Source organism: Anguilla rostrata, chromosome 9 (genome assembly GCF_018555375.3).
Source record: "Anguilla rostrata isolate EN2019 chromosome 9, ASM1855537v3, whole genome shotgun sequence".
NCBI classification, from domain to species: domain Eukaryota; kingdom Metazoa; phylum Chordata; class Actinopteri; order Anguilliformes; family Anguillidae; genus Anguilla; species Anguilla rostrata.
Genome location: NC_057941.1, coordinates 33,015,319 through 33,039,698, shown reverse-complemented (window position 1 = coordinate 33,039,698; position 24,380 = coordinate 33,015,319). Strand labels below are relative to the sequence as shown.

Sequence of the window (24,380 nt, the reverse complement as noted above, 5' to 3'; positions counted from 1 at the left end):
CATAAATGGGGACAAAAATGAAGACGGGCCCTAAATAGTGATTCAGTAGACTTAGGGACATGAGACTGTGAATTCAGGCAATTTATAACCATCCAAACCGCACCTTTTCCATGATTTAACATGCCCATGGGTTTCCAAGAATTTTAAGCCATGCTGTGGATGGATAGAGTTCACACAGGCACCAGAGAGAAAATCAAAAAAATATTTTTTTATCACAGCTAAATATTACTGCAAGCAAATATCCCAGAACATAAAACAATATTTACCCCCTCAAACATAAGTAATCAAGAATCAAGAACAATCAACAAATTCAGTAACATAGCACTTATCATTGTTTTCAGAAATGAGGAAATAACAAGAAAAGTTTGAGCACAGTGACATTCAAATTTTTAGTTTGTGTGTGTAAGCATTCTTTATGATGATTTTAAAAACATTGAACACCAAATAAATTAATTTAAATCCTAGTGCCTGTCTGTTGACAAATCTGATACAGAGGGGCATTAGGTTACTGTGTATTGTGATATTGATTGTTACAGTATGCCATTTAGTGTTCTGTAGACAATCTGATATTGGCCGGTGCGGCGTAACATTTATCATTACATAATCAATCAATTCCTCGAGGGATCCATAACCCCAGATCCTCCGCCCTCTGATGCTCAGGAATCATAATTAATTACCTGTCTCTTTTACAATTAAATATAACATTCACTGAGAAGTAGAGAGACACAGAGAGATTAGGTCTCTATTTCCTGTGAGATTACATTATAACTTGTTTACGTTCAGTTCAAATTAGGACAGTCTTTGCTGTTGTGTGTGCTTCTTTTTGTGTGTTCATGAATGCTTCTGAATGTCTGTTGGTTGCAATTGTGACAGAATGAGTTGAGGAATGTCTCCCATTGGTTGCAGGTTCAGCCAATAAAAAAGTGTTTAGTAATATTGAAGTTATTATCATTTAGTAACGGTTACAGGCAGGGAGGAACTAGGTGAGTAAAAGTGAGTGAAAGACAATCCTGGGCTTAGAGCAAGACTAAATGCCTTGTATAAATAAGAGTGCCCAATCATGTCAATTGTTTGCTTAATATTAAATCAGCTTTTTTGGTTTAGTCTTCAAGAGTGGCACCCCTATCTCAGAAAAAAAACAATGGGTAAACTTTACAGCTGAACTGTGAAACAAAAAGGGAAAGGAATTCTGCTCAAGTGAAGGTTAGTGTATGGGAAACCTCTTCTGAACGAACACATTTTCCTTTTAATCAAACACAAACATAAAAGACGCCGACCATAATCATATATTGAAATTCCAATATCCACCTGGAGATCCTCCCACATACTCCTCCACCAGCAGAAAGCCTGGGAACTCTTGTCAGACTGGGGAACCTGGCACAGATTCAGCCCGTATGCTTCATTTCAGCTCCTCAGAGAATGAGGACGGTGTGTCTGAGCCCACTGGAGTTTCCTGGAAAATTAGCAGAGGTGGAAAATCCAGGATCAGGAAGTAAAAATCCTTCCTGCCATTTTTGTTACAATCACCTGGATTTTTGCTAATTAGAACAATTCTTCAGCCAGGAGTGAAACTAAACTTCAACTAAATACTGAAATTATCTGGCTGAGTTCATGAGTGGAAGAAACACATGACAGGACTTTTACTTTGACCCTTAGACTCTTCACCTCTGGAAATCAGCATATTAGAATCACCAATAAGATTAGTGTAGAATTTACATTATTCTGCATTCTTCTGCTTTTAATTTGTATTACAGATGACACTGTGCAAGAAAACATATGTAGTGTGGATTTTATATTGACATTTATACATTGATACACCACAGTAACTTGTGATCTCCAAATCCAGTTTCTTGAGCACGATTCCGACCTTCACCTGCTGCTCTAAGTGCCGTTTTAAACTGTTACAATACAAAAAAGCCTGTACGGTGACTGGAGGTATCACTATGTTGAACTGGTTAATCTATGACTCTATTCGCTCACAAATTTAGGGAATTTGGAGCCTTCATATGGCTTAGAAATCTCTGGTTCTTAAGCTGTGCCACAAAACCGAAATTAATGAACGCAAATGGCAAAAATGAACGAAAGTGAAAAGAGAGCTGCTTCGAATTCAGATGGGTTTTCAACACCGAGTCTCCTCGCACAGCTTAGAACGGCGGATCTGGAGCCAGATCATGCAGACAGGGAAGGAACATTCACACAGGCCCCCTCAGGTAAAAATATGCCAGATGCACATACCTTCAGGCTCTCCATGTCTGACTTCACAGGAAGAGACGTCTGAGGTGTGTGGAAGGCCTAGAACGTGAAATTGGTTAATAAATTAATCAATTAGCTGACTAATCAATATTATTAACAATGAATTCAAAAGCTCCTGCAAGCTGGGATATATCTCATCCTTGTGCTATTTCAAAGCACAACACTAGGGGGTACTGGTCACCCAGTGATAAATATGAAGTCATCCACTATAATTCCACACATCAAGTTCTGTTGGAATTGGAGGTGTGTCATCTGAAAAGACAGATAACGGCAAGCTTTGCAATGAGTAATAGCCAAATGTCATTGGATAATCAGAGTAGGATATGCAGGATTTTACTGCACTGAAAGTTCATATTAAAATGTTCAAAATGTCATGTTTGAAATTTGTGAAGATGGGGTTTATCTGATACAGGGGCATTTTTGTGAGAGACAGATGTTTTGGTACCTTTTTGGCTTGCTGGATTTCCCCAGTTGACATGGACCTGTTTTTCACCACTTTCTTCTGAGGGGAGAGGGAGGGGCACTGAGGTATAAACACAAGAGGGGTTAGCTTAATCAAAACTGACATCACTGCCATACTGAGCTGGGAATCACCATGGTGATGTTCTGACATCACTGGTGATGTCCTTCAGTCTAACCACAAAGTCAGAATTCCATGCTCACACAATTCCGAAGGCCATTACTAAAGAGGAACTGAGCTCTCTATGCTGATAAAATCTAGGTAGCCATGCCCGAAAGTTTAGCCCTGAACATTTTTCAGTTAGGATGAAAGTAAAGACTGTGTTCATCAGTGAAATTATGTCATATGCAGATGACAACGTTACAAAGGATGCCCAAACTGTAAAACATCACCACAGGTATACAGGTTAATTAAAGTGGAATTGCCAATTGGAACATCACATATCTTATAGGTTATAAGAGCATACTTAATATTTCTTTTTGCAAATACAAAATACATAATTGATTTTTTTTCCAATGGTGTACAGATCAAAAGATCTCAGAAACTGCATTCATTCATGCTCTGTCTTAAACATATTCTTAAAGTAGCATTATTGAATTTAAGGTTTCATCCTAAATGAAATACAATGAATGTATATCTCTTTCAATGTAATGGCCAAATTATTTTAATTCACATGTTTTTTTTTCATTAGCTAAAAATGTATAAAATAATGACAAGTTACACCCACTGCTTATTAAAAATACACTACTTTAGTCTCTCTTTAGAGGTACATTTTTTGCTGACCTTATCTGACCCCGTCTCCATATCTGGAATCTTGAATTTACAGCCGTGTTCCAATACACTGAACCACAGCTTGGAGATGTAGAAACACTGGCAACAGCAACCTCTCCGGACAAAGAAAAAACAATAGCATGTGTCACATGAGCCTGTTAGCCTGTGATGATCCACATCTTACTTTCATGGCCACCTCCTTTTCCCTCTAACTTCCACCAGATGAATGAAGTGTGTCAGTTAACCCATACATTCACTGCATTTAATAAACCCATCTATTGGTGGCTGGTTAACTGGACATACAGTGAAGTATTCTGGGACACAGTGAGATAAGACTGGAGCTGGTACTCTATTAAAATCAAGTGTAATTATAGAGTAGTGATAATTAGGGTTGAATTACTATCAGTATTGGTGCGGTGTATTCCTATATGCAAATCATAAGCTGCTCATGCGTAGAGCAGGGGTGAAGGAGACCCAATCCTACGCATGCACAGAGAGCGAACCACGGGTGCCTGAATGGTTATCGGGTCACTCGAGCAATGAACACTACTATCCACGCCGACTGAATCCTTGGGTGACGCGATGCCAATTGTACGCCATCCCTGCAGGGCTGCCAGCATTTTTTAAATTAACATAGTCGCAAACTAAAAATTCTCTATGAACACAACTGCCGGGCTACATCCTGAAAAGGCCAGTTCAAAATTCTGTTCCATTCCGTGACTTTCTGTTTACTCTTAAAGGCGTCGTATCGATGACAGACAGAGAAACTGTGAGGTTTGGCGGGTGGCTCTTCCTGTTTAGGCAGTGTTCTGGTGTGTGAATGTGCTCCGCTGTCTGGGAACAAATCAGGACCGTGCCAGTGCTGACTGGGGCCAGTAGCCCCACAGGGTGACATGTAGTGGGCGGAAGCGTCTCCAGTGCTGACTGGGGCCAGTAGCCCCACAGGGTGACATGTAGTGGGCGGAAGCGTCTCCAGTGCTGACTGGGGCCAGTAGCCCCACAGGGTGACACATAGTGGGCGGAAGCGTCTCCAGTGCTGACTGTGGCCAGTAGCCCCACAGGGTGACACGTAGTGGGCGGAAGCGTCTCCAGGGCTGACTGGAGCCAGTAGCCCCACAGGGTGACACATAGTGGGCGGAAGTGTCTCCAGTGCTGACTGTGGCCAGTAGCCCCACAGGGTGACATGTAGTGGGCGGAAGCGTCTCCAGTGCTGACTGGGGTCAGTAGCCCCACAGGGTGACACATAGTGGCCGGAAGCGTCTCCAGTGCTGACTGGGGTCAGTAGCCCCACAGGGTGACACGTAGTGGGCAGAAGCGTCTCCAGGGCTGACTGGGGCCAGTAGCCCCACAGGGTGACACATAGTGGGCGGAAGCGTCTCCAGGGCTGCAGTCAGCTGGGATCTGTGTCTCATTGCTCTCTAGCAACCCCCTGCAGGTCATTTGGGCATCTGTGGCCTGCTTGCTGAAGTGTCCTTTGACTCATGTCTTTGCCAGCTTGTGGGCTGCAGAGTGAAAATTACCCACCAAACATTTTGACGTCAGATAGACGTCAGTCATGGAAGTCGTTATGACATATCAATTAGTTGGGCTGAAATGAAAGTTTTTATTTTTGAAGTTGATAATTCGATGAGTACAAACATTTGTCTATTATAGGTAGAAAAGTGGTCACATCATGATTCGACATCGATCAGCCTTGTAGCCACAACACAGGTCGACAAATTGTTTGGGGTGGGGGGGGGGGTGTTGTAGGAGAGTTTGTGCTTGCCTACGTTCTCTTGTATCAACTGCTGAAACCTCAGTGTGAGCTTGTGCTCTATATGACTCTTAAGTGAATAAATACAGTGAAGCTGGTTCAGTTTCCCCAGTGTCCAATGTTCTAGAACACTGCATCAGCATCAAGGCTTTCAGTGTTGCATAGTAACCGTGTCATTGCACTGTGAAAGTTAGTGTTCCACACTGCAGGGATGTAGCTGTCTTTGTTGCTGAAGGGTCCAGCAATGAGTCATTTCTGTTCTTCACCTATTATGTCACACTCACACCTAATGATGTGTGTGTGTGTGTGTGTGTGGGGGGCTGGGTGGATGTGCATATATGCACTCCTGTGTGTGTGCATGTGTGTGTGTGTGTGTGTGTGTGTGTTTTCTGTACTTATTGGCACTGGTTATGGCAGTGTGTGAGATTATTTTGCAGTCCCCCATCCCCCACTGCATGACTGGACACTGTATGTAATTAATAAGCTCTTCTGAATTTAATTTCAACTAAGAAGTTTAAAGGAGACAGCATAGAGCTGAAGGAAAAATTCTCACGGAGTTTTACTCTGTTAAAAAAAGAGTTATGAGTCAACGGACATCTGAGCACACTAGGATTTCTGACTCATACCATTCAACAACAAAGCAATCTTTTTTTATCTTGACTGCATTTATTTTTTGTCTTTCCTGTTCTCATTTGCCTTTCATAGCCATTGATATGTTGTTTTCACTTTGTGTGACAGAGTTTTAAAAATATTCTTTAATCAATTATACCACAAACCATTACCATTACCTGCGTTAATCACTCAAAGTCATTTCAGAAGACCCGCGCAAACCTTGTGAATTTTTTCCTAATAAACAGAACCGCCTGCTTTGGCTCCCAACATAGGTCTCCTCAGTTAGTGAATTGTAGCAATGAGATTGTAAGTCAAAATAAATGAATAAATGCAAATTTCAATCCCCCAAAGGTACGGTCGCCATTCGCTCAGTTGTGTGAGATGGAGTGAACACTATTAAGGTCTGCACATCACTCACAAAGCAGAACTCCATATACCACAAGGGGAGCACATTGCTTTGAGTTTGATACATTCACAAATATGATTAAAAATGAGCAAGGTTGCTTTGTCCATCCACCCCAAACACCAGGCAATCAAAACACAGTCAAAGGTATTTAAAAATGAATGTGTAAAATTTTTCAAAATATGGATATAAAAAATAACAAATACTACTACTACTAATAATAACAGTAATATAAATACTACTAACAACAAGAACAACAACAATAATAATATAATAATTATTATTATTATCATTATTATCATTATTATTATTATTATTATTGCCTGTAATTGTCTTTACTGTAAACAAGATGCGTGCAGTGGTCTTACCTGGCTGCAGTGCTGGGCCTCTGGGCTCCCCACCTGTATGTGAAAGGCACAGTGCTGGTTGCTATGTTCTGCCCCTCCGTGCCACCAGACTGTAAACCCTGGTGCCTCTGTCCCAGCTCTGACAGACAATGTGCTTACAGTCATGATGCAACCGGAGACAGTCAGCTCTCCCCCTTCTCTCTCTCTCTCCCTGCTCTCTCTTGGTCTCCCTCTCCCCTTCTCTCTCTCCCTCCCCGCTCTCTCTCTCTGTCTCCCTCTCCCCCTTTTAGTTTAGTTTATTTGACAATTATTAAAATGCATGTTACAGCAAGTCATGCATCCTATAATTATCAAGGATAATTCTCTCTCTCTTTCTCTCTCTCTCTCTGTCTGTCTCCCTCTCCCCCTTCTCTCTCTCTCTCTCTCTCTCCCTCTCAAGACTTCACAGCGCAGGCAAATTCTTGCATGTCAGAGAGCCCCATGCCACAGAGCTCCCTTCTCAGTTTCACTGGTAATGATCACCCTCCCCAAATCCGCTCACTTCCTGTCTCACCCAGGCCAGCCTGGTGAATTCCTCCACCTCAATAACAGCCCCGAAAACTAGTTGAGGGATGTGTTTATGGAAATACTGTTTTCATACCGTTTCATCAGGTTTTGTCTGCATTGTTTAATATTCAACCGCCAAATAGGGAAGGAATTAGGAAGAAACTGAGAGATCTGAGCGTTCATGTCTTCTTTAGTCTTTTACTGAAACGAATAACATTCAAAAATATATTTCTGCATGACACAAAGCATGTATTAATGCAATATATAAACATGATACATCCCTATTTAAAAGGACAATTTTGAAGCATAGGGATCAGTTTAGAATAAATACAATAATCCAGGTAATCACAATATATATTTCATAATACAGGCTGTTGTTTAACATCATAAAATCTGTAATCACAGTTTTATCAATGCATGATTCCCCACACAAGAAACATACAAGCACTACATGATGTGCACATGCAAACACTCTTAAACAAGCTCAAATGCTAACACCTGCATGTCCACACCCTTGCACAATCTCACAGTCACATACTTTCACAAGCACTTACAAGCTAAACCTCCCATGCACACACACTTACAAACTTACTCAAACACACCCACCTTGATACTCACATCCTCACTCATTTACATGCTCACAGTCACACACTCATACACTCACCCCCAGTCACACACTCACCCGCAGTCACACACTCACACACTGATCCACAGTCACACACTCACTCGCAGTCACATACTCACACACTCACCCTCAGTCACACACACTCGCAGTCACATACTCACACCCTCAACCCTAATCACACTCACACACTCACCCCCAGTCACACACTCACACACTGATCCACAGTCACACACTCACTCGCAGTCACATACTCACACACTGATCCACAGTCACACACTCACCCCCAGTCACACACTCACACACTCACCCCCAGTCACACACTCACACACTCACCCCCAGTCACACACTCACACACTCACCCCTAATCACACACTCACACACTCACCCCCAGTCACACGCTCACACCACTGTTTCTCGAGACAAGTCTGAGCAGAAGAAGGATCCGTCAGGCCGAGACAAAGGGGAGAGGCTTTGAGCATCTGAGTCCATTCTGTCGGGAGCAGCCATGCCCACTGCTCCCTCTTCTTCTGACAGCGCGGGGGCCCCTGAGGGTGTAGGGGGGCTGGCGGAGGTGGGACTGGGCTCCTCGCTCCCCCTGTTCTCCCCCTGTGCCTCCTCCGTTTCCTCCTCACCTGCCGCTGGGGGCAGCTCCAAGAAGCTGGGCATCACCAGATGCTCCTTCCTCAGTAACGACCGCTGGTCATCCATACTGCACCACTGCACCCTGGAGAGCAGGGCAGCGAGCGCTGAGAGAGAGAGAGAGGGTGATAGAGAGCATGGGAGAGAGAGAGAGAGAGAGAGAGAGAGTGACAGACAGAGAGAGAGAGAAGGGAGAGGGAGGGAGGCAGAGAAGGAGAGAGAGAGAGAGAGGGAGAGAGAGTTAGAGAATCCTTTGTCCTCTTCATTAAGCCATTTCAATTTAACCACAGTACATGTCAGAACTGAAACAAAAGCAAGACTATCTATAGTATATTTCAGTGATGTCATAAGTCATGCATGTGGGGAAAAAAGCACAAATAGCCAATTGAGTTCAATCTAATTTGCATAGCACTGTTACACAGATATCTGAGTTGGACGCGTACGTTTCCCTCAGAAACACCCACCATCCACGTCATAGGTTTTCCTCGCCGCGGTAATTCTCGCCCTGTTAGGTCTGGCTCGGGTTCCGATTGGCTGCAGGCCCTCTGCAGTTTCTGAGGTAATCGCTCCTCTACGCTGGGTGGGGGACAAAAAAAACATCATTTGCACTGAAAAAAGTGGGAACGTTCCGCCTCATACATCTCGATATGACGCAAACGTTTACTTTACGAATTGGTTACTCACCTGGAAGGTGGAGCCGGGAACACTGCCCGGAGGACTGCCACTGTGGGGGAGTTCACCTGGGATGGGCGACAAGTGTGGAAACTATTCAGAATTAGATAGTTTGTGCAATTGGAACTTTTATAAAAGACGTATGAAAGAAGAAGTTATAAGAAAGCAACTTTTGAGTCATTTAATATGTTTAATGTGAAGTTGTATCTAGGCATAAAAAATATGAACTTTTCTTCCACTGTTTTCATCAGGTAATCAAATGAAAGAAAATAAATTGTTTATATTAAATAATTAATAATTATATTTGTGTTGACATTTTACTTTAAGTAGGTCTTGGTAGTACTTTTCTTATAAGCAGTACATAGTGATATTGGGTGATATTGAAAACGATAATGTTCATTTTATCTGTGGGTCGATATTAGATCACCTGTCCGCAACAAAATCAGTCTTCTCTTGCCCTTTTAAAGCAGTGAAGTATATCTCTGACCAGATATACTGTATTTGTGGTGCTACTGCGTAGCTGTCCTGGTTCTAATTGGTTTCTGGCACATTAACATCCTCTACTTCTTATTTATTTATTTATTGATTAATTCTTCTAGTGTGGGGTGTCCAGAAAGCCATTGGTTGGCTGTTTGGGTAGGTGGTACTGTAGGTGGTTGATACAATCTTGCATGCATGAAAGCTAGGAATCTCAGGCGGTATACTGGCCTTTCGCTCTGTCCAGAAGCAGCGTCTTGTTCGCCAGAGGGAAAACCAGCATGTCCATTTTCAACGGCTCCATGCAGCCACTCTATAAACAGGAAGTGCATATGACACACATCTGCATTAACCACTTGTGTCTACTGCCATTAAATGGATATAAATTACTATACTTTCAATGTGCTGTCTGCCAGACTGGTGAAGTGTATGTTTCCCAAATTTATTTTTCTTTCTTGGCTACTATGTTTATATATTTTTCCTGTATCTTGATGGTCTTGTGAAAAAGAACAATTCTGAGCTTCCATCATTTGGAAATGGGAAATCAATTTGTCTCTTTTCAGAAAATCTAAATCTGTGAAGTACCTGTTGGAAGTGGCTTTTTCAATGATTGTTTCTTTTTTCATGTAATTTACTCCTGTCTGTTCTTTCTTTTTCTTCTTTTCTTTCTCTTTCTTTTTTACAATGAGTAAGCTAGAAGCTAGCAGTGTCTGCCTAGACAGCATTGAACTTCTCCAGTATCCAGTAAAGCCGTTCACTGTAAATGTGCAAGAAGGGTCTGCTGGTTGGCTCATCCTCATTAGGGCTGTGTTCTACTGTGTGGCTAGGCCCCACGACTCGGTGTCAAATCCAGACCGTGCAGATTTCCCAGCCTGGCAGGCAGCGCAGCAAAACAGCGCGTAATTGGCTGTGGCGTCGCTCCAGGAGCGAGGAATTTCAATTGGCGGTGACACGAGCGTCTGAGCGTCTCAGTCCGTGGCGGACCGCGGGCATCAGTCAAGCGCTCGCGCTGCCTCCTGCTCGGCGTCGGTGAGCTTTGAGCGGCTGATCTCACACGTGTCTGAGGAGAGCGTGTACTTATCCATGCTCTCCCCAGACTGACAGAGGAGGCTGCAGCGATGCATTTAAATGGGCCTTTCCAAATTTGGAGAAAATAGCGGTAAAATGACAAAAAAAGAAAATATAATGCACACGATGCACACTATGTCTGCCTCCCTGAATAAGGCCAGCCACAAAATACATTTTTATTATATCAATTCTACCTCACAGTAATTCTGTTGAGCAATTTTGTACAGAAATTATATGAGGTACACGCCAGACATGGGTCCCTTTTTTTGTTGCATTCTGTATATCTCCTCCCCTGTGGGTACAACACAGGTAGCTGTCGTGACTTAGGAGAACATTATGAGTACTGTTACAGTCTGTAGAAAAAGAGATTAGCGTATAACTCATGGACAAATTCAATAGTGCAGGCGGGTGATGCAACAAATCAGATATGGTACGGCAGAGCATATATAGAGGATATAGCAGTGGTTCTCAAACTCAGTACTGCGGTACCACTGTGAATGCTAGGTTTTCATTTCAACCACAGTTCATTTTTTTTATCAATTAGGTGCTTTTCATGTTTAGAGGGATTATTTACAGTAGCCACATTATGTCAGAAAGAGCTATGCACGCCATGACAAATTAAAAGTGGTACCCCAAGACCCCAGGGCCGAGATTGGGAGCCACTGTGCCAGAGACAGAAGGGAATGGGCATGTCTCATCGTCACTCTCACCACGGTTAGCACGACATCCTGGGGTCGAAGGTCATGCTTCTGCAGCACCATGGACAGCGCCTCCTGCAGACTCTTGCTGGACTTCACCACAATTCTCACTCTGCTCCTCATGAAGGCAATCTCCACACTGAAACACACATCATATAATGAACTGTATTACCTTTTTTACTTCGCCAATTAGAGCTAACGGATGAGGTAAATTCATCAGCATCACCACATGAGCCAGTCTTAATAAAGTTAAACATGAATTAAACAAGAATTAAATGGCACTTTTCACAATCTTAAAGCACTTTTCTGTGAAAGCTCACCTTAATCAGAACAAATAAGCTGCACCCATCTACTCCATGGCAGCCATTTTGTATCTTTGGCTACGATGGAGAGGGAGGGAGCAAACAAACCATTTAAGCCGTCTCCACCCTGTGAAGGCCAGACTACACTCTGAGACACATACCACCCCCAGGCAATGCCCCCCCTAATCTCCCATCTTATCCCCACACACCCAAGTGAGAAGTAAGGGAACCTCTCTCTGTCTAAACGACCAGGACAGAGAGTAGGGCAGGCTCAAACGCAGAAGGCCCTCGGACGCAGCCCCAGAGACTTACGCAAAGGTGACGCGGAGCTCCAGGAGGACCTGCTGCTCCCTCAGCACACTGCTGTCCTGATCCAGGGACAGTGGCTGCTGCAGAGAGACAGTGGGGATGAATACTCAATGGAGATAAACCCTGACCCAGGACCAGGCAGACTCTTCCACCTCCTTCCCCAGTCCCCTGGTGGTGGAATGACCTGCCTGGCTGCTGAAACACCACCTCCACAGACAGTTTCTAACCCCCCGGTTACTGTGAGACCAGGCCAAAACCTAGTATATGGCTGGACCGGCCGACCAATGGTGTAACTTCATTCATTCGCGTTTGTAGCGCTGGCCCCGCTGTTGCGATCCAGCCAATAAATTCATAAATAAATAAAAGTGCAGTTATAGGACTTCCTTTATTTATTTTATTAAAGCTAGCTCTGGTTTCCGGTAAAATTATTTTACTGTAACATTATGCCAAGTGTTCTTGCACTTCATATTACATTCAGTTATTTTATTACTGAGTTTTTACCAACTTTGATATTTAAATGTCTACAGTGTTACTGTCTACTGTGTTTTAGTGCCTGTAGTTACGATGTTATTTGCTCTTGGTGTTTTTATGTGACTGAGATCATTTAAACCTTACCAGTAATGAAGTGTGATTGCTGTTCAATATTGGGAAGAATTAAAAAAGAAGTGCTTGTCATCTTTAATCTCAGACTAGTGGGTATTTAAAAGTGAAACCATGCTGGAAGTTTATTAGGAACAGAGCAAGCCTCACATGCACAGATGTAATAGTGTTGCTTGGGTCTTTGAAATGATCTATAGACAGAAGTGTCAAATGAATACTGGAAATGGAAAGAGTAGGATCTGAGGGGTAAAAGAGGAGGTGAAGGGGGTCCAGTGATGCCCCTGGTCCAGGACACCTAGAGCGGACGCATGAGATGCACCTTGTCCTTGCCCTGCAGGTAGAGGGTGATGTCACAGAGGTCAAACCCCCTCTTTTGGCAAAGCACCCTCAGCATGTCCCTGATGGTGACGCCGGGGCGGGCGGGGGCCAGAGAGGCCGTCCCGTCGGGGAGGTACACGCAGCAGTACTTCTCCGTCTGCCTAATCGCGACACGCCCCTGTTCTGAATCCCTGGGGCCGGACACCGTGCTCTTCCATGGGGGAGAGGAGAGAGAGAGAGCTGTTTTATGACCTGCCTGATAAAGGTGCTCATAACCAAACCACAGTGAAGGGAGGAGTCAGTCAAAAGTTCAGAACCATCTCAACAGTTCATTAAGCATAGCAGCTCTGTTACTGGGGTTACAAAAGGCACTCAAAGCCCTTGAATCTGTGAGGATTACACTCACTGATGGTGTCCACGTGGAAAGTCCATGGCTCAGAAAGTAAAAGTCCTGCCATGTGTTTCCACCCAGCTGACTTCACTAATTAGTTCTGCCTCTGTGCTATTGAATCCAGGTGACTGGATCAAAGTACTGGGAGGACTTTTACTTTTGAACCTGGATTTTCCACCTCTGCCCTTAAAAAAGCCTCCATCGCTCAGACCCTGTCCCTCCTCCTGTCCAATGAAGGAGTGCCACCACTATGCCGTGAAACAGGGGGCTCACAAGGCCCAAAACCTCCCTGCCCAATCCCCAAAGCAAGGGTCCCTCACCTGCATGGCCGAGTTTACACGCTGGCCCCCTGAGACCACGCACCGTTCAGACAGCTTGGCTGCAGCAAAAGAAATTACAGTTAGCAGGCTACTAAAAAATATAGAATCATTATAAAGATAATGTCATAAATTACACCCGATTGCTTCTAAGTACAAGCTTATTTAACCATTTATATTTACCGATAGAATTTAAAAAATTACAGAACAGAAAACCATATAGTCATGAGTGCAGCCTGAAAGCCTGCTTTGATAAGGACTGGGCAGGTAGGGAGCCTAACTCTGGTGCCATTTGCCCTGCTTCAGGCCTTTAATCACACACCTTCCCATGATCTTCTCTGCTGGTCACCTCTGTCCCACACCGCTCTGCTCTCCTGACCTCTTCTCCTCTCTGCCTCCATTTCCAGATGTGAACACTTTCCAAGCTTTACCTTATTCTTGCGTAGACAAATACAAATGCACACAATGTAAACACTCACTTAGACACACACACACACATATTCACACTATGACACACACTCATAAACACACACATACACACACACACACAGAAATCTAAACCACGACACACACTCGTACACACACAGGCTATGCTGATTACACATCTCAGGAAGAAAGAGCCACATTGTTCCCCTTCATCCACCATTCAGTTTGATTGCAGGCTCAGTGCCCTCTGCATAATTCGTCATTATGATTGGCTCCTCAGATTATGTTATCAGCAGGACCTGCGTCACAACATTCCACCTCCTCCTTTACAATTAAGTGTCTGTGGATGTGTCATTTCCTTCTTTACACTTAAGTCTGTTTGTACCGAGGTCACCTTCTTTGTTAAACCCAAGGGTGCGTTCAGCCCCGACAAAACGTAGCAAAACGTTTATTTAAACGGAAACGGTGGTGCGTTGAACATCCTGTTGTGTTACGCAAGCATTGCAACTATGGCAGCTGAGAAGGCCATTCTTCGCGTTATTTTCGAAGAATTTTCGAAGCCTGATGAAATTGGTTTAAATACGTGTTTAATACTATAAAAAAATACTATACGACAAACATGTCTTCTAACCTATTCAATTGTTGCATACACCAAGCTGCAGTGGATGCATTTGTAAAGGACTTCAGTTGGATCCACAGTGCACTGCCTTTTTAAAATAGCGGGGTTTATATACACGTCGCTGCTGATTGGGTAACACCTCTGACATGCCCACCAAGTGAGAAAACGTACCTCAAAGCCCGTTGCACACCGTTTCGAGGAAACATGTCGTTCAACCCCGAAACCGTAGCAAAACGGTGCACACCATTTTCAGACTGAACGTGCCCCAAGTCTTTGTGTAGGATGAGGCCCCTCCTTTTTATGTTTTAGTGTTTGTGTATACATGTCACTTCCTGCTTTATGCTTTAGTTCTTTTGTGTTAACGTGTCACTTCCTTCTTTAAACTTAAGTCTTTGCATGCATGTGTGTCGGCCTTCTCTCACACTTTAATGGGCTGCTCAAATGGGAGGTGAACTTTTTCTATGGTTTTATCCTGAGCTCCAGCCCTAGACCAGCTAGACCAGCTAGACCAGCTGGGCACCCCTGCCTCCTGCCACTATTGACTTTCCGCGGCAGATGGGTTCCCCCTCTGAGTCCGGTTCTGCTCAAGGTTTCTTCCTGTTATCAGTCAGGGAGTTTTTCCTTGCCACTCCTTTGTTAAAAGCGCTATACAAATAAAATTGAATTGAATTGAATCCTGGTGCACCGTGTGTACCGTATTTCTTGGTGTAGATGCATCACCTGGCGTTCACTGCTGAAGCTGCAGTCAGAGCCGGTGTTCTGCAGTGCCCCGAAGTTTGTGGACCGGGGACCAAGCCCTGGTAATGGCCGAGCCTCCATTTCAGCAAGCATGCATTTCTGGAAGAGCTGGGAGCGTTTGAACCGAGTGTAGCTGTCAAACTTCATCAATTTGAAAATCTGCAGGAGAGAAGTCAAAGGAAAATGTAACACAGACATTTTAAATTATTGCTTCATGCAGAGCTATTAATGCATGGAATTACTCTACCATATTTCTTACAGAGTTAGAAATTATGGGATCCTTCCTGGAAAAAATTATACATTTACTCACAGAACACTAGACACACAACAAATCAATATCAACTAAAAGCCCTGTTCTTGCTACAATACTCATTCTTAATTCTTAACAATAATTATTTTCAATAAATTAAAACATATATTTCACAAATTTCTTAAAAATTTCATTCATTTTCATTAAAAGTAATTATAGTAATTATCTCAGTAATTTTTCTTAGTTATAATCTACTAAACTGAAAAAAAAGTTGTCACCATAAATACAGTTTAATTGCTTAAACCATAACATCACACTGCAATTGAACCATTTTATCATGTTTATCTGTATGTCTGTACAGCCACTGAATGGAGCATGTCTATCTGTCTGCCTGCCTGGCTTTCTGCCTGCCTGCCCACCTGCCGGCCTGCCAGCCTGTATGTCTGTCTGTTTTGCATTACCTGTTGCTGAGCCTTATGAAACATGTCTGGTGTGGGAGTTTGTAGGTCACTCTCAGTTATGCGAGCTGTCTCATCGATGTTGACGGCATGGAAGGCACTGTCTGAGAGGTAGTTGTCAAAAATGGATCGAGCTTCTCTGGATAGCTGAGAAACAGACAAATAAATTGAAACCATTGGTATCACGGTACCATTTTTTTAATTTTTTATTTATTTATTTTTTTAGAGTTGACTATGCATAATTAAGCAAGAGCTTTATGCACTCAACACTGTCACAATATCGTTGTCATCATCGGCATCGGCATCATCATCATCATCTTCTTCATTACCATCAATATTATGCAGCATACCTCCTCTTTCTGATGAGCTTGTATCTGGCTGAACTTCTCACATGCCCGCCAGAATAGGATGTTCTCAGCGCTGACTTCTGACTTCAGGAAAGCCTGCAATGAAATCACACTTTTAGCCCCACCCACACAAAAAAAGACTAGCTAGCCAGTTCACCGGTCATCCCAGTAGCCTGACCCGAGCTGACCTTTGAAGACAAATGCATGGTGGAAAAGGTTTTAGTGCATTGCCATCCTTGCACATTCTGTTCTGACAGGTACTACTTTGGAGATTGATTATGGACTGTAATCTTTATATTGCGCCATTGATTTTATGCTGGATTTAGGCCTAGGCTTTGACTGGGTGAGTCAAGAACAGGAATTTTATTATTTGTCCCTTTTTAAATCAGTGTAGTATAACTTTGTTCTGGGCTTGGTGTTAGGGCTTTGCTAAAATGTTTCACCCAGTCCTGCTGAATTTACTCCTCTCCCACCAATTTTATTTATTAACCATGTCACTTAACCCCTTCTCAATTTAAAAAATATATATAAAAACTTTTGTCTTGGGATGTCAATAACACTATCCATCGGTGTAAATGGATTAAATGATAACAAAGGATAACCAGTCGACTAAGAATGTATTATCCCTAAAGGGGAAATAAACTTCTGTCTTCACCAAATTGTAAATCTACAGGTGATTAAAAACAGTGTACAATAAGGTCTGATAATGTTATTATATCATTATAAAAAAACATTTGTGTGATGCACACATGCCAATTGAATAAAATTAACTTTTTTTGTTTGTTTTTGTTTTAGTTAGACCGAGTAATAAATCTTGCTCATTCGTCTTCTCTTTTACCATCATGCCACAAAAAATTGAAAGGTCAAGGGGGGAGGCTAAGGTGGAAGGTCGGCTCACCTCAAAGTAACAGACACCAGTGGGGTCCTTCAGAAGCTTCTCGAAGCTCACGGCCCAGCTGGCCACCTTCCCCGCAGCGGAGTGCTGACAGCCGTGTGGTTGGGGGCTACTGTCTAAACTGTGGCAGCTGCCGTGGTCCTCTGACGTGATCATGTTCAGCTCTGCACAAGTGAGACGCGAAACACGCGTGTGACGCTACTGCCACGCGGAAGTTCAACACGCAAACCAACAGGAATCTCAGACACACGATATGCTCACAGAACGGATGTGCTAATATCCAACTCACTTTTTGTGTTGCTGCTTTTGTGTTATCTTCAGCAAAGAGGGAGACTTAACACAGACTGTGCTGACAATAACACAAAATTTGCTGTCCTAAACTAGACATGGAGGTGTTAAAAAATGACTCATTGTCGATTTTTTTTTTAACACATCTGTTTTGAGAGTGCACATACAGTACTAGACAAACCTCATGCTTGTCAGGCTGCAATATTAACTGGCAGGAAATATTAGTTGTCCATACACTTCTGTTCTCAGCTTAGCACACCACAGTAAACTGATAACAAAGAGGATGACAGGCTGCCAGGTAACATGAACTCAGCAAGCTCTTCCTGGGTAGCATTTTACAGTAGCAAACTGCACATTCAAAACTGCAAGCCCTTGCTTGTTAGCTTTTTTGGTGCCTTGTTCTCAGGTTTGAGCACTTAAATCACCACAAGGTCAGTGACTGCGGAAATTAAGGAAAGGTAATTTGAAAATAAAACCGATTAATAGTAAGGTTTAAAGTCCTCAGTTAAGAATGTGACAAAATAGCAGTTCTATCGAATATCTCCCAACTTAACCTCTCTTACCTGATCTAGCATGTATATGTTCTTGGTGGAATGAATGCGTGAAGCAGAGCTTGGGTAGAGCCTCAGCTCTGAAGATCATTACCAAAAATAAGAGAGAAAATAGCCCATAACACACTAGCTTGCCACCCTCATGCTATCCCAGAATGCACCATGGGTGTGCTTAAAAAGTGAAGAGGAAGCCGTCAGAATGAGAAGGAAGCTAAGACCTTTCGGCGAATGCCGCGCAGGGAACATTTTGTGTATAGGAACTGTGAAAAAACACCATTCATGCCTTTTTTAGGTGGTGGAGAAGTGAAACCAACTTAACAGTTAAAGTCAAAGTTTTATATTGATCATCTTGAACTGCAAACAGTAGTAGGGCAGTGTACTTAAACTTTAAAACGCAAAATTTGTCCCTGGGGTTACTGTAAATGATGGAATTTTTAAAAAATGACAGTCCCTTTTTTTCGTGTACTTTTTTGGTGTGTTGTGATCTCAGGCCAAACCGAAAGGAAGTTGCTGCTACATTAACGTTTAGATCATCCAGCAGCAGGCCGACCACATCCTAAAAGGTTTCACATTGAGCGCACGTAGTCTGACACGTAGTAATCAGGGACATCTAACGTCAATGCATTTTCACTGTCGTCCTTTAAACTTATTCCATTCAGCTCAGAAAGGATGAATATTTCATTCACAGCACTATAAAATAAAGATATTTTATTTTTAAAAATAAATAAAATAAAAGATTATTAATTATTATGATTATTATATTATTATTATTATTATTATTATTATTATTATTATTAATAATAATAATAATAATAATAATAATAATGAAACTATTCTATCAATTAACTATTTTGTGTGCACCTCAATTTTTATATAATTTAAAGGGTCATTAAAATGCCAATCTTACCACCGTCGGACACTGCCAGGACCTGCCAGAACAAAAAGAAAGAGAAGATCCATTACAAATATGGTAAAGTGTACGTTTACCAAGCATGTCTGGGGTCAGGGTGTAAGGGTTGGGAGACGGAGACCAAGCGCAACTGAACAGGGATCTTAATAAAGCGTCTCACTAAAAACTGAGCACGCCACAAAATCTCTTCCGAGATCGAGGAAGGGTAAAGATAAACGAACAGAAACGATTACCACTCCACGGGAATATCCCAACTAAATAAGGGAACCTCAAAAGGAGGACTCCCTACCAAGGGGGAGGAGTAGATAGGTTCTCCAAAACTCAGAATGAAAATAAAATAAACAATAGCCCAACGGAGCGAGCTGATGCAGACCCAACCTCTGGGCACTACACTCAAAAACCTCCGTAGCTCAGAGAGAGAGAGGAATAACTGCACAACTCGCAGAACTGATCTCCTCCTAACTCTCTACCCCGTGATAATCCTGACGAAAGGAGTCATGGACGTGCTAAACCAGATACCTCGCTTGTATAATTTTTACGCAAGAGATTATTAACGCCTATGGGCATAATTCTTGGACGTGAATTTTATGTAAGGTACAAAGCGCTGAAAAGCACTGTTGGGTTACCAGTACCGGCTCTTGTGTGTAGATGACACTGAAGCACCATCTTTCTGTGAACCCACACCTTAAGTAACGCAATCAACACGCCTGCCGAACTCTGAACCAATCAGCGCGGAAGGGGTCTGTAGGCAGAGTGAATTCTGCATGCCTACAGACCATTAACCCAAACGAGGTGACAAACTCTAATTAGAGAAGCAGGGGTGGAAAGGAATAGAGCAGAACGCTCAAGCCACCCAAAACCATGACACAGGGGTCAAGGCTCAGGGGTCAGCATTCAGGAAATGAATGCTTTTCAAGCCCAGGGTTTTTCTTTTTAAAGCCCTTCATGAACCCCCCCCCCCATCCCCCACCCACCTACCTAAATTAAATGTTCATCAGATTAGGTTAATGACACACAAGATTTATATACAGAAGTGTGAACAGATAGCGAACGTGTGCATGAACCACAAATTGTGAATAGCAGATATACATTCACGTGATAAAGAACAGGAAGGATAAATATTTATAAAGCAAGCCAGTTCTTGGTGGTATTTTGTGTCTGCCTAATTCAAACTGTATCTTCGGCTTTTGTTTTTGGAACATCTCTGCATAACCTACTTTCACTGGGCCAAAGATTCACCAGGAGCTCAGCTTGTCACTTTGCAATGCAAGCATCTAACATGTACAGTTTCGCTTAGTGTACACATTAATTAACTACCTTCCACTGTGCAAGCAAGGACACCATACTCCCCTAAAAGCAGTCAGTGATGAAAATCCTTTCTTCCATCTAATCCCAGTTTTATTGGATTAATTTATCAGCATGACGGTAAGTCCTGAAACAAACATTTTTATTGCTGACAAGCAGAATAAAAAATGGCACAAAGGAGAGTCCATGCTGGGACAGTGAACAGAAGTGGAAGGTCTAGCGGAGGGTAAAAGTTCTGCCATGCATTTCTTCCACCCATCAACTCAACCAACTGATTTCACTAATTACTGCTACCTCCGAGCTGAAGAATTGTGCCAATCCAGGCCATTGGGATAAAATACTGGGGCGAACCTCCTGAACCTGAACTTTCCACCTCTGACATTACTTTACATTACAGGCATTTGGCAGACGCTCTTATCCAGAGCGACGTACAACAAAGTGTATAACCATAACCAGGAACAAGCATGTCGAAAACCCTAGAGAGAAGTACCGTTCCAAGTGCAGGGAACAACCGCATGCCCTGTATTCTGACAGGGAATAACAATAACAACTACAGAGATGAGCATGTTTGCGTACACCAATCTTCAGTGAGCTGATGCAAATTAGCATATGCGCTATGTTCACTATATCATACAACTCTAGAGCAGGGGAGAAATTGCCTTTACCGAAGGGAAACCAAAAAAAGATTTCAGCACGCTCCATCTCACAAAAGTGAGACTTCGGGATGTGACAGGCTGGAGTCTGAGTACCAGGATGCAGGTGAGTTCCACAGATGTATACTATACTTCAGTATACATCCAACTGTATAAATGGATGCAATGTAAATGCTATGCAAGAGTTGTGTAAGTCGCTCGATCGAGTTGATAAGAGTGTCTGCTAAATACCTACAATGTAATGAAAAGATGCAATGAGATATAGCAAAGAATGAAAGGTCTGGCCATAGGTAATTTATATTGAAGCAATGGCCAGGTTCTGGAGATTCAAAGGATTGCTGCATAGCAAAATAGATACAAAGCAAAGGCAGGATTTACCATCATCCAGGGCTTGTCATTTTCACTCATTTATAATGCAACTTCAAACCAATACTTAATTATCTTATTAAGATAGTTATGAAAACATTACCATTTGGTTTCAGTAAAATATATCGGACCATGGAATATTACAACACTATGACACTACCACAAACCTTTCGGCATGGTGATTGGTGGCATGAGGTTTTGTTTATTTCTTTTTCAACCTATCCATTCTGGACAGAAGTGGCAAATGTGCCAGTTTCCAGTACCTGCATTTGAATACTTGAAAATGAATTGGAAAAAAATGTGCTTTTTAAAAAATATAAATCTAAGATTTGTATACTTAAAATACAAACCATGTACTGCAAAGGACAAATTCTAATTGTCCATTCAAGAATACAAGTAGGGAAATGCGCATTAGAAATTCATATTTCCTCATTTTGGCAATGATTTGACTCCATAAGAAACTACTTTGACATGCTCCTGCCGTGCCTTTGAATGCTGTGATGAAACCACACCCATTCTTCTTAGAAACTATTTTCAGTTCTCAGTGGAGTCCGAAACATTAAAAGCCATAAAGCAATTGTATTAAATAGGTTATTGTCTTACACAAAAAATAGCTTTATGAAATTGTTGTGCATTAGAAGGTCAAATGTTGAATAGTCCTACCCCAAATCCCACTCCAGCTATCATTACTGGAAAGTAGCCAGTAGTTCTGACTGGCTAACTGCTAAGGAAGTGACAAACAATTCAATCAGTTAATATCTAGTCACTTTGAGATACAATAATGTATGTCACGCAAAGTGAGTAGATATCTATGAAAGGTGTGTAGCAGCCCCAAGGAGACAATTACATTGGTAAAATATGAAATGGTCAGAAACGGTCATGCTTTAAATACAGTTACACTGGATTATTTAATAATTACATCTGTAAATAATTTGACGTAAAAGCAAAATCTGCAATGATGGTTTTCCATCTTTAACTGAAGTTCCTGTTGGGTGAATGGTAGAATATGTGAGCATTTCCACCAACCGGGTTGCAGTGTACTTATTTTCTTTGCAAAATGAGACAAATAAGATGGTACGCAGTACCAACTAAACTACAACAACTAAACTGACACTCACCCCGTGACCAATGCGCACTCCAAGGTTTTGAGAGTTCCTGAACGTGGCTCCAATATCAACAGAATCCGAAAATCCCAAACAACTCACAGCATTGAAAATATTGCAAAAGAATGACACATTACAACATTCTCTTCTAGAAACTTGTGTCTGCTGGCACTTCCTGTCTGAACAGGAAGCAGCCTTAGCAACATGCCACAAGAGGAACTTGTGTGGGCTGTGCACTTGTGTATGACTTGTCCTCATTTCTTCTTTGATTTAAAAACATTTACTCAAATGATAATCTGGGCTCTAAGATTGCTTATACTTCTTTTCCACCCAGGCACCTAGCTCGCTGTACTCTAAAGCTCCAATTATGTTTACTTACATCTGCATGTGAGAATATGAACCATAGACGATACAAACAATACATTTTGAGAAACAGTGCTTAGTTCCTCCTCTAGTCTCAGACTGTTATTGTTCTTTCAGACTGACTTTTCCTGGCATCCAGGAGGCTTTTCTTTTGAATCATCTTTGAAAACTTCCCACGATATTTTTTCATATTTTTTCAGTCCATGTTTAAAGTGATTATTTGCTAAACTAACTAAACTCTTGTAAGCATATTTAATAGATGTATTCAGCCCATTCTTTCCTTTGCTTTCTTGCCCTTTCATTTGATTCATGCATCCTAGCAAAACCTAAAGGTTATGATTGGATTGAGTGGTACCTGGATGAACAGATCAAGCAAACAGAAGGCAACACACTCACCTTCACGAGACTCAGTGAGGATCTGATGAAGATGTCATATCCTCCATTCTCCCTCTCAGTCTTCAGTGCAGGTTAGGACATCTCTCATCAGCCGTGGGCATTCATCATGGCATCTCCCTCTAGATCTTCTTTCCAAGCCGAAAGAGATCGAATGCAGACCGAATGTAGCATCCGTGATATCGTTCACATCATTTCCCAACACACGTAGCTGTAAAGTGTGAACCTCAGTTCATCTGGTTTTGAAGAAGAGAGAATACCAGCCGTTCTTTTCTCAGCAACTCGAGAGGTGACATTTGGCAGTAGGATGTAGGAGCAACCACAGCAGCACAGAACAAGGTTTTCAGATCCTTGTCTGTGTCTCTTCTGACTACTTTTACTATGTTATCATTGATCTTGTCATTGGAGACAAATATAGATTTGAAATTATGGAAATTTGATAGAAATTAGATGTTGGAGGCATTTGGTATCCATTTTCTACATTGACCTCTTCATTTCAACACCTTACCACACCCAGTCTCCAATAGATTATTCAGGAATCTTTACCAGAGGTATGAATCAACTGAACCGAGGCAAATGTTCGTGATTTATGTAAAGTCTATATGAGGCATTTTCTCCTTGATATTTTCAAAAAAATATTTTTTGTGTGGTTCTTAGGTAAAAAAAAAAGATAATATGTTTGTAAAGAAACATCAAGTGACATGGCACCGAAAATCTCTCCTGACATACAATAAGAACTGTTTCCATGGGATGTGTCCTATGATGGCAATATAGTTTTCAGTACATTTTCAGTCACATTTTCTTGTTATATATCACTTCTCTAACCAGCTGCTCTCAACTGTCAACCTCCAAACCTCCAAAGTGTGAACTCTACCCTTTTAAAACTTTAAAGTTGTTTTGAAAAAAGAACCTAGAGCTAAGACCTTTCGTAACCGTGGATTACCAGCTGAGCTTTTAGGACACATCACAGCAATCAGCCCATCCTCCAGTTTGTCCCTTCACAACATTAGAATAATGCACCCCTTCCTCACCCAAGAGGCCACAGAGCTACTTGTACAAGCTCTTCTATTCTCTCATCAGGGCTACTGTAACTGCTGGACAAAGAAAAACAGCCTTGTTGCAGAACGTGTGGCTACCTCCCTGGTCTTCGGCCA

At 42.2% G+C, this 24,380-nt stretch overlaps 1 protein-coding gene and 1 long non-coding RNA gene across 12 annotated transcripts; both read right to left on the bottom strand.

The window, feature by feature from the left end:
• Window positions 1-66: 66 nt before the first annotated feature.
• Window positions 67-6,840, bottom strand: LOC135263618 (uncharacterized). Its single transcript, XR_010332500.1, has 5 exons — window positions 6,621-6,840; window positions 3,497-3,597; window positions 2,699-2,776; window positions 2,236-2,292; window positions 67-1,453 (listed from the first exon to the last, which is right to left on the bottom strand). It is a non-coding gene; the product is annotated as an uncharacterized LOC135263618 (long non-coding RNA).
• A 489-nt stretch (window positions 6,841-7,329) lies between these two features.
• LOC135263617 (regulator of G-protein signaling 14-like) lies at window positions 7,330-22,743 on the bottom strand. 11 transcript variants are annotated; one of them, XM_064351868.1, is made up of 16 exons: window positions 22,486-22,743; window positions 19,041-19,062; window positions 17,298-17,458; window positions 16,403-16,495; window positions 16,056-16,199; window positions 15,327-15,503; window positions 13,884-13,998; window positions 13,565-13,623; window positions 12,855-13,064; window positions 11,939-12,015; window positions 11,337-11,463; window positions 9,790-9,871; window positions 9,094-9,149; window positions 8,874-8,985; window positions 7,934-8,516; window positions 7,330-7,892 (listed from the first exon to the last, which is right to left on the bottom strand). In XM_064351868.1, the coding sequence occupies exons 1-15, from the start codon at window positions 22,726-22,728 to the stop codon at window positions 8,170-8,172; spliced, it is 2,025 nt and encodes a 674-aa protein (XP_064207938.1). In that variant the 5' UTR covers window positions 22,729-22,743; the 3' UTR covers window positions 7,330-7,892; window positions 7,934-8,169. The 11 variants fall into 11 exon arrangements, with proteins under 11 accessions (XP_064207938.1, XP_064207937.1, XP_064207941.1 ...); XM_064351867.1 differs by having other exon boundaries at window positions 7,330-7,898; window positions 7,941-8,516; XM_064351871.1 differs by having other exon boundaries at window positions 7,941-8,516.
• Window positions 22,744-24,380: the final 1,637 nt, after the last annotated feature.

Excerpts from the sequence above, each read along its gene's own strand:
- LOC135263617 (XM_064351868.1), bottom strand. The coding sequence starts at position 22,728 with ATGAGGACAAGTCATACACAAGTGCACAGCCCACACAAGTTCCTCTTG. Across the intron at positions 16,200-16,402 it reads AAGCTCATCAGAAAGAGGAG|CTATCCAGAGAAGCTCGATC; the intron begins GTATGCTGCATA and ends TCTGTTTCTCAG. Across the intron at positions 13,999-15,326 it reads GCTTCAGCAGTGAACGCCAG|AATAAGGTAAAGCTTGGAAA; the intron begins GTGATGCATCTA and ends TGTCTACGCAAG.